This window comes from Rhagoletis pomonella, unplaced genomic scaffold (assembly GCF_013731165.1).
Source record: "Rhagoletis pomonella isolate Grant_MI unplaced genomic scaffold, Rhpom_1.0 Rhpom_scaffold_00002, whole genome shotgun sequence".
In the NCBI taxonomy this organism is placed as follows: Eukaryota; Metazoa; Arthropoda; class Insecta; order Diptera; family Tephritidae; genus Rhagoletis; species Rhagoletis pomonella.
Genome location: NW_023458556.1, coordinates 13,417,484 through 13,427,971, shown reverse-complemented (window position 1 = coordinate 13,427,971; position 10,488 = coordinate 13,417,484). Strand labels below are relative to the sequence as shown.

Here is a 10,488-nt window from a genome sequence, read left to right as displayed (position 1 = left end):
GGCAAGTGTGAACAACCCATTAGTTTCGTTTTCTGTAGTAAAAGCTACATATATACGTATCGCCGGTGATACTACTAAACTTTCTACATATGTATGTCAATTATTACCTCTGTCACCTGTATATGATCGCTTCTGTTGAGCGCTCATCTTCATCAGCTAAAGTTAGGCAGTTTTGTCATTACTTTATAGGAGTGTAATGATTCGCAGATACATTCCAATGCAGGTAACAGACCATCTACATAAATGCCAGGGGTACTAATTGAGATAGAACGTTTTGCACTAACACCGACGATATGCACATTCATATGTACATATATGCGTACAAGTTCACTGCCGGCAAAAAGTATTGGCACAGATGATTTTTAACAATATATGCAACAATTTTGTTTGTAATATTTTTCCGAATCTTTTTTTATAAAAATATGGTTCATTCCACAACAAAAAACATAAAAATATAATTTTTAAACTATGTGCGAAACTCGCGAAAATTCAGCAAATTTTCAACTTTTTAATTAGATTTGTTAGATTTTTTCTGATAATGCAGAATTGTAGCCCAATTAATTTGATTGTAATAAAGTAGAAGTTCTAAATAGCTACGAATTACCGTTAATTTTTGGTAATTTTTTCCCGCAGTCTCTTCCATATAAACATTTACTTTATATAGAAATAATGCAAAACACCTTTAACAAAAAAAATTCTCAAAAATCAACACGATTTTTTACTAACTCCGAACTTGCATTTTTTATACCAGAATGGGCTACAAATCTGCATACTCCAACAAGTTCAAAAAAATATAATTAAAAAGTTGAAAATATGCAGAATTTTCGCGAGTTTTGCACAAAGTTTAGAAATTATATTTTTAAGTTTTTTTTGTTGTGCATATTTTTATAAAAAATTGTGCCAATACTTTTTGCCAACAGTGTATTTATGTATTGACCGCACAAAGCGGCTACAATTTGTCTAAGAGAAGCCAGATCCCTCCGTTTATATCAGTGCATTGTGGACGAACCAACTGGACTATATAAAACATCCCTCGATATGCTGGTGGGCATACCTACTTACTCGTATAAGCACGCACGTTATAGGGTGCACTGCAGCACCTAATCTGCCTAAACCCAATATTTCTATACTATTGGAAGACGTTATAAGTCAACAAAAAGCAGAATGAAGAATAATGGTAGAATAATTTATTCAGAAAGTTTTACGGGTTTAAAAAATTCTAACATTTTCGTAGGTAAGCCGGTGATTGTACATAATCACGTCGTACCCTCCTCTTCAAAAGAGGCCCAACTCAAAACTCAGCTCCGGAATGATGCGCATAACTGATAGGATAAATAGGATAGTTATTTTTATGAGAGTAAATAATGGTTTGTCCTTCGCCTTGATTGTTGAAAAACGCGAGTTATTCAATAAGATTAAAAAGAAATTTTAATCCAAATACCTTAGAAAGATTTCATAATTATTCATTGATTCTGAAATATATATTTAAAGCAATTTATTACTGACTGTAAATTTTAAGCGTTACTATACATATGCTGGCTTATTAAATTGGTTGTGGATTTCTTGTTAACAGAAATTTACGTATGTATGTATGTACATATGTACACAAATTACGATATATATACAATACAATGCCATGGAAATGAGAGTGTTTAGATTTTCTTTGTTAATTTTTGCTTCTCTAGTAAATGTTGATGTCATAATTCGGGTTATATTTATTCAACTGTTTATGCGGGCAGACAAGAGATATCAGCTTAGAAGGTTTTTCTTTGCCGCAGCCATTTCAATAGGCGACTTTTGGTCGCCAAATATTGGAGGCAATGAAAGGGATACCAAACAAGCGATGCACTGCACTTAAAAGGCACATATCGTCAGCTTAAATGCAAAAAGACATAAAAACATCGTAACTGAAATGGAAAAAGTCGTGACTAAACATTTTTTTTTCATTAAATGATTTGGAAGTTGTAATTCAATGTAATCCATGATATCAATCAAAAACTGAATTTTGAATTTTTTATTAGTAACGACCTTTCGAATTTCAGCGACGATGTTAGTTACGTCTTTTTGCATTGCAGGTGCCGATATATTGATGAAGAAAAGTGATTGTCATATGAGAGCAAAGTAATTTACAGAATAAACAATTGGCCAAAATACACTTAACAAAATTGTAAAAAAATTAATTTCACCTGTTTGAAAATTTGTTCTTAAATCCTCTTTTGCTGCTTAAAAGCGTTTTATTACTTTAGTACAACAAAATAAGTAGCCTGTTATTTTGAGTCCAAATTGAATATCAAATGCAATTCTTCAACCCTGCCGGTTAAGGTTTGATTTTACAAAAGTGAATTAGAGTCTTTAAGAATAAGATATTAACCTAAAAATCAAGCCGGTCAATTTTGTACCTATATATACATAAATTTTATTTTAAAGCAATAAAAACTAAAAATTGTATAAAAAACGAAATTTGTAAAAAATAATTAAAAATAAAACCTAAATGACATTTGAGAAAAAGAAAATTTAATCTAAAAAAATAAAAATATATAAATAAAAATATATGGTAATAAGTATTTTTCTTTTTAAAAAATGTTTGAATACAAAAGAAAAATGAAATAAAATAAACATTTGAAATTAAACAAGTAATTTTTAAGCAAAAAACAAAATCGACTCATTTCTCATATACAAATTTAAGAGTGATCCAATGATGATAAAAAATAAATAAAAATATTCCGATGAATTGATAACCATCTCCTTTTTTTAAGTCGTTTAAAATAAATAATTTCTTTTTAGCAAAAAAAAATCAAAAAACTAAATGAAAAATAAGTTCATAAACATTAAATGAAATAAAAAAATGCTTTCTAAAACAAAAAATAAACTAAAAACTTAAAGAAAATTTAACAAAACAACCAATTTTTAAACAAAAAATAAAACCGACTGCAATTTTCATATACAAATTAAGGAGTACCGTTAATTTCTTAATGATTCAATGATCGGATCTGGTCTATCATATATAGACAAAAAATTTCGACGAATTTATAATCTTTTTTGAAGTCTGTTAAAAGTAAAACCAAATTCAATGAAAACAAGAAAAAACAATTTCGCTGCCTAAGGACTCCAGCCTTGGATCTCTCGAATAGCATGTCAGTGCTTTACGCACTCGACCATTGCGAGTGTTGGAACAGCGCGACCAAAACGACAAGTACTTTCTGTCAAAAGAACTTTTCACCATGAAAGATGGAAAGGAAGCTTTAGTTTAGCCAATTTTTGGACTTAGTCAAGAAGAAGCTGATTAAAACGTAGGCTAATTTTTACCTTAGCCTAGATGGTGAATATGAATAAGTAAAAAAAAATGGCTAAACTAAGTTAAGTTCCGGAAACCCAGCCCCACACTATCGTAGCCAGAATGCTTTTCATAACTCGAAGCAGTTCTAATTTTTATCGCGATTCAACAACAGCTTATTTGTAATTTGCTTACGCATAGTTTCCCTCCCATTTCAATACTCCGGCTCTCGTATGGGCCCAGTGGGAAAACGGGAATGCCTTTCCTCTTCCCACAAGAAAAGATTATCAACTATGGTTGAACGAAAAAATGCATCGCGATATAAGCGAGCGGATGATGCGTGGTTTTGAAGCCACAAACAAAACAAAAAGTGTGAAAACTAACTTAGGTATGTATTTTCACGTTATCTCAACAGCTGCTGTAGCCGAATGAATGCTCGGTCCTCTGCCGTGTTGTTGGTCACGGGATTCAAAACCCGTGGCACGGACTTTATTTTTTGTCTTCTTTTATTTTTTAATCTTATTTATTGTTTCGTAAAGCGACATGCGACACATTACTTTCGTATGACATCGCTGTGGAAAAATTCTTGCATCTTTTCGTGCGTAGGTTTTTGCATTCCTAGACATTACCTTTTCCCCCCTGGGTAAGCACATTTGTATGTGTGTATATACATACATGTGTTTCAAAACACGTTTTACAGCATCGCTTGATAGAGAGAAAAGAAAGTCAACAAAAGATCAGACGAAACTTGTACCTATGCCAAATAGGAAAAATGCCAGAAAACGTGAATTAAATGAAAAAGAAGGGCCAAGAGTAAAGTGGCATAGAAATGAGCCGCAACGCAGAATTGAAACGAGTAAGTGAGAAAATATCAGATAGGTAGATACGAATAAATCAACTAAAGCATGCGGTCGATCTATGGCTGAAAATGAGTCACGAGATGAATAATTAAAGATACATAACTTGATAAATGATCATGTTCGAACTATGTATGTATAAAGTACACTTGGCAGATACTTAATATCTATTCGAGATGATGCTTAAGTAATGGAGTTTGTGCCTCCGTGTTGACGGCTTAGATACAAAAGAGACTTAGATAAAGTTTATACTTCTAGTTATTTTAGTTGTTATGTAGATACATACATGCATATGTATATGTATATGTTCACATGTTTGTATGCGCAGTTTAATAGATAAGCCACCGCCCGCCCGCACAAGCCAGAGGCGCGCGATCAAACACACATTGGCTTTCAAACTGTGCGCCTTTGTACTTATGAAGCTATGTATTTGTAAGCGACCCGGCTCTTTGTCCGCTTTCGCCTGACCTTGCTTGCAATAAAAAAACGAGTTGTACTATTTATGGTAAAACATAAATAATTAGCCAATGAGTGGTATGTGAGCGAGTAACTTACATTTTCAATTAGGCGCAGCAAGCAATTCAAGTGTTGAAGTGAAAGTTTTAAAGCTGAGGAAAGTGTTTGCCTGGTGCAATTGTTTGTTGCCACCAGATATGCCAATTAAATGTATGGATGTACGCTTAGCAATGTTAATTAGCTTCGTATTTGTATTGTATTAAAAAAAAATTGCACCACAATGTAAAAATATGGTTGTTGAATTAAAAAAAATAATAATAATAATCCACTCTGCTCAAGTAAAGGCGAATAATCTCGCTTTGCTTTATCTTTTCTACACGTTTCTTTACTGCTTCGTTATTCTTTTTTCGCACTTCACAAGTGATCTGCGTTCTTTCGTATATCTAGTTTTTCACAAAGGCACACACACGCACACGCACACAGAGTGCATACACAAATTATTTATGTATTTACTTGAGATTGAGGGGCTTGGTGGCGGCAGGAGCCGTCGTATTACTGCCCACAAGAAATTACTTTCAATTAAACAACAAAGCGGCAAACAATTATTTTATTTGCTACTTTATTTTTCTATTTTTTGTGTAGCTAATGACGTAGACAAACACCTCACTGGTAAAAATAATCGAAGCTTGTCGTGCGAAAGTTGCTAGAGAACTGAAGTCAATTGGATTTTTCATTGGATTTTAGCAGAATCCAACAAGTTTTTGTTGCTGTTCGAACAGTTGGGGGGGTTGCTACGGCTACATGTTGTAAAAGGTAGTAGAAAAAGCTTACATGACGAAAGCTTTTAGCTTAGTGAGCTTTGATGCGTTTGTGTGGTCGCGTTGCCAGAGAACACAATAAATACATATACACAGGCATTTTACATAAATTTAAAGTATTTGTTTTACAAATTCACAGATTTTTCAGAATTTGGAATAAAAACAATTTGTTTAAATTTGTTTTAGATTTCGATTTGCTGAAAATAAATAATGATTTATATATGTATATGTCGTTAGGAGACGGAAAACAATTATCTGACTGAAAACTAAAAAAACCCACGATTTTGAAAGCTCCCTAAATAGTCTCCGAAAGTGAGCACGATCTCTCGAAATCGGATCAAACATTATACTAGGCATACATATACAGAAGTAGACTATCTCCATTTTCGAGCTTAACTCTATAATCTGTATTTAAAAAAACAAAGTGCTAAACATGATGCAACTTGTTCAGTCCCGCGAACCGATAGATAAGACATTGCCAATCTTTAAAGTCGTTGAGCATAGAGGTGATCCAAAGATTCCGTGCCTCTCAGATTGAGTAGGAGTCCTGATTTGAGATACGGTAACAGTAGGCGGACACGTGGAGAGCATTGCGATCACTTTCAGAGCCACGTAGATACATACACCGATTTCTAAGCGCTTCAGATTTATGGGGAGCCATTTCTTCGAGAACCATCACAGCTTCCGCATCACCGATCGGAGTGGTTGTCGGTCTTTTAAAGGCATTTAGGGATGGGGTTTTGGTTAGTATTCTTCTCTGCACCCCTGTAGCCACCGATACTTTTTGTTTGTAATTTTTGTGTATTTTATTTAGAGTTCACAAAATCAATTGAAGTGATTTTTTGAGCTTTGCGTTTTTGCTTTATTGCAAGGATTGTTTGGTATAGTTTTTGTGAATGCAACCTTACCTTTCCAATATTATTTCTATGTTTTTTTTTTGTTTTATGTTTTTTTTGTATCGAAATTTGAGAAAAACCAATAGTTGTTGTTCTGGCTTTAAAGCACACTTCTCATTTTCTGTAGTAAACTTTTATTTCATTCGGTGTATGGAAATAAGCCTTTCTCTTCCAGATGAATGTTCAAAGCATCACTACCTTGCATTTGTGCCTTTTTATTTAAGCCGCTAAACATGTTTTGACTGTTACGAGTATAACCGTTAAAGTGCTTGAGTGGTCTGTGAGCTGTAGCCAACGGAATTCGGGCATGGGAAACTGGCTGCTATAAATACGAAAAGAGCATCAACATTTTGTAAACAGTTTATGAATAAAAATGCTTGCATTACCCGCCGGCCTATTAGAACCGCGTTTTCATCGAAAACTCTTCCAATTCGCATTGCAGTCATTTTCCGCACGGAACTGGGCAGACGATTCAGCAGGAAATCAAATACCGGTCGTATTAGAAAAAAATAGCAGAACTCAGGAACTGACATGACTCCAAAACCTACCATCAATCCCAAAATGCCACCTGTTTGTGCTGTTGCGAAATAAGTACATACAAACCAATTAATGCTCACAAAGTTTGTAATAAGGTACCCTCAACAACTCACACAAATAGTCCGTAAAGCTGGTATATGGCGATCTAACCTTAGACCTAAAAAAATCATTTGCAAAATAAACCTGCACCAATGCGAAATTCTCATGAATCTCTTGCTTTGTAAAATTCGTAAAAAAGCCATCTTTGAAAACAAACGAAGTATTCGCCAGTGGTGTTCCATATACATCCGGGTAATACTCCGAACGGAAGCACGCAGGCAGACACTTACGCTTGCAGGCCACATGCTGCTCGTCATTGATCTCTGCTTCTGCGATTCTTTCACAATTGAAATCCTTCACATCACAAATACTTGCATTTTGATAGATGAGCGGCATGTGATATGGAATGCATTTGCATCGGCGTAGAAAATATTTGGAATCACATTCCATCTCACAATTGCGGCGCGTGTAGTACCGGAAGTAATACAATTCTAGCTCGTTGTTGAAGAGACATTGGCGACGTTTAGGCGGAATGGTGCGTGTCGAAGGTAGAGACTTGGAGTTGTCTATATTAATACGGAAAAGATACTGGTAGCCCGTTTGAACGAACAAGCCGGTCTCTTTGACGTGCGGCGTATCGATTGGATTGTGGGCGATTATCTAAGGGGAAAAAAATTTAAGGTTATACAAGGATAAGTAATTATTGGCGGGAGTACAAAAGCAGATATTTTTGTAATGAACTCAAGGAGAAGTATGCTATAGTCTTATAGTTGAAGAAAATATGAACATACATGAGCCTACATATACATATGTAAATATTTTATTGCTAACAAAACAAAATGGCGTAAGATAAGTTGGTGGTTAGCGGTAAGCTTACAGTTGCACATAAGTTATACTGAAACGGCAAATTGACCTATGAAAGGAAGGAGTTTCGTTGATAAAATGGCAATTTTGGAAGTGAACGCAATGATAAGTAGTGTAAGGATAACGACAGAGTTAAAGACTAAGGCGAAGGCTAAGGCAAAGCCACAGTCAAAAGCAATAATAAAAAAGCCAAAGACCAATATAAAATACGTATTAATAATATTAAGAAGAAGATGCAAATGCAGCTGTAGTTAAGAAATGCAAATGAATATGAAGATGGGGATGAAGATGACGATGAAGATGAGGTGAAAGATAAAAATCAAAATAAAGATAGAGGTAAACGTAGGTTTAGGTAGGATTAAGACAAAGATCAAGATAAAGATACCATAGAAAATTTAATTTTCCAAATTCATAAACTTTGAATCGATTGCGCAGGTTAAAGATATGTTTTAAAGTAATCTTTCGTGGCCAATTATTATTGACTTAGTCCTAAGACAACATAATATTACTATTGCAGTATGATCAAAGGCCTTTTATTTTTCCCCATACAAAATTGTCCCAGCCTAATATGTATTGCAAAATTATTCTTTTCTGGAATGTTTTCTATGAAATTTCACTTCTTCAGCGTATAGGGACTACACGCACTCAGTTTTGTTTGGTTTTGTTCATTTCAAGGATAAAAGCATATCGTCGTTTAATGTACAAAACCGCGTATCAACAAAATGCAAAACCGCGTATGTGAAGTTGCATAAATTATTTTCCAGAGAGTAAAAACGCTAATATTACAAAATAGTTCTCTTTTTTTATAAAGCAATCGCATTTCTGGCAAGTACATTTCAGGACGAATGGATAAAGCTTGAGCCAAGAGCTTGTGTGAGAAAATCCAATTTTTGACAATAAATTTTAGTTACACGGTTTTGCTGAACGACGATACACGGTTTTGTACTTTAAACGACGATATGTACCAATGTACCAATGTACCTTCAAACCGGTACTAAAAGTTGAAGTGCAGATATATTCGCTGAGGTTAGCATTGAGCACAAAAGTGAATCCCATGGTAACACCAGCGCCTGAAAGAAAGTTTGTTTTTCACTTTTAGAATATTAAAAAAATATTTGCTATCCTCCTTAAACCCTACCAGCTGGTCTTCGCGGATAGTAGTACAATGGCAACTGTTCAGCGTAGCCAGTCTCCAAGTTCCAGTCGACTGGTATGGTACCAACAGACGAGGTGAAGTCTCTTACGAATATGTATCTATTAAAATCAAAATCGAACAATAATTGTTAACAAACCCCTTTTACCCCCTTTTATAGAATACTTAACTTACTTTCCTTTATATAAATAGGATGGATGTAAAATATTAAAGGAACAACAAATGCCCTCATCCATTAGCACCTCTCTGAAGAAATCAGTACAGCGGTCTTCCTTGTTCCCAAAACGACAGTAAACAATCATATTGTTACAAGTCTGTCCATTCTGTTGGAAAAAATTCAAAAAAAAAAAAATCTTAAATGCAACATTCTTTCCCACAAACATTTAACTTCACCACGCGCCAGATGAAATTCGTGAACGTGTCTTCCTTTGAGGCAGGTTTCAGATCATCGAATTGGCTATAGTCGACATCTTGCAAACATATCTTCTGTGTCATTGCATAGCCCCGTGAATGGCTGCGGTGTTAAACACAAAAAAAAAAATTCCTAAATAGTTATGTACGTGTCTAACGAAACTAAAAATGTTTCACGAACTTGCTACTCACCGTGGATAGTTTTCGACTTTGCTACGCAATGCCTGATTCATATTGCAGATTGTGATGGCTGGGAAGGGGGTATCGCGTATAGTCGACGTTTGTGCCTCGATGCCTATAATAATCGGTGTTGTTTCCCAACGCGTAAAAACATTCGTGGCAAAATTTACTGCCAACGTAATGACCGCAACAAACCACAGCAAAAAGTAGGTTCTGTGCGAAGTTAACGAAAATGAATTCGAATCTGATAGTTTGTTAATGCTAACGTAAAATTTACCTCTCCCATAAGGACAGGCTTGCATTACTAACATAGATTAGCCCATGTAACGTGGTTTGGCTTAGAAATTTTGTTATATAATCGCCGATTATTTCAAAAACTCTTTCATATTTAGGCTTTTGCTGCAATTCTTTCTTGCCGCAAATCGAGTTGGTAAGCATTTTTCGGCTTACTTTTGTTTAGCTGTCACTGAGGAGCAATCAGGTTACGCAATGAAGCTAAAAAGGAAGAAATCTCATCAAGTCATTACTACTTACGGCTAATTGCTACTACCATCGTAATCGTGCGAGTGGGCGTGGCTACAAAGGTTAATTAGGCTGGAAGCGTTACAAGAGCAGGATACTTGTATTCATTGACAGAAAAATTACACTGCGCAAAAATTGTAAGGTTTCATTTGAATTCCTCAAAAAAAAATAATGGCTTAGCGGTTTTTGTAGATCTTATTTTGAAGTGATTCCATGTGCGTTCATTTTAAGGAACCGTTCAGAATATTTTCGCGATTAGTTGTATTTTAGTTGTCGGGATTTTCATTCACTATGTTTTTTCCTTAAAGATTTTTTTAGAATTTTTGCAGAACTCTTGTAATTTTTCAAGATTTTCTAGGTTTTTGTTTGGACCGCTCAGAATATTCCGGGTTTATTTGTGTCTAACTTTTCAGCTTTTTTCCGGAATAACTTGTAACTTTCTCTATTACTTTTCAAACTTTTCTTGCGATTTTTCCGAGAC

At 34.7% G+C, this 10,488-nt stretch overlaps 2 protein-coding genes across 2 annotated transcripts in view; both read right to left on the bottom strand.

Annotated features, from left to right (window-relative positions):
- Window positions 1–5,304, bottom strand: part of LOC118733107 (annexin B11-like) — a gene marked incomplete in the record, with an annotated part of 36,689 nt that extends 31,385 nt beyond the window's left edge. The window contains 1 exon segment of the mRNA XM_036462331.1: window positions 4,687–5,304.
- Window positions 5,305–5,643: 339 nt separating this feature from the next.
- On the bottom strand, window positions 5,644–9,977 carry LOC118733104 (pickpocket protein 28-like). The gene is made up of 9 exons (XM_036462325.1): window positions 9,763–9,977; window positions 9,498–9,698; window positions 9,291–9,408; window positions 9,069–9,217; window positions 8,880–8,995; window positions 8,723–8,811; window positions 6,952–7,537; window positions 6,688–6,878; window positions 5,644–6,620 (listed from the first exon to the last, which is right to left on the bottom strand). Exons 1-9 carry the CDS (start codon window positions 9,921–9,923, stop codon window positions 6,441–6,443), a joined length of 1,791 nt encoding a protein of 596 aa, XP_036318218.1. The 5' UTR covers window positions 9,924–9,977; the 3' UTR covers window positions 5,644–6,440.
- Between the last annotated feature and the right edge of the window lie 511 nt (window positions 9,978–10,488).

Coding starts and splice junctions, on each gene's coding strand:
- LOC118733104 (XM_036462325.1), bottom strand. CDS start 9,923: ATGCTTACCAACTCGATTTGCGGCAAGAAAGAATTGCAGCAAAAGCCT. Junction 9,218..9,290: donor TCACGAATTTCATCTGGCGC/GTGGTGAAGTTA, acceptor TTTTTCCAACAG/AATGGACAGACTTGTAACAA. Junction 7,538..8,722: donor CTTTTAGTACCGGTTTGAAG/GTACATTGGTAC, acceptor TTTTCCCCTTAG/ATAATCGCCCACAATCCAAT.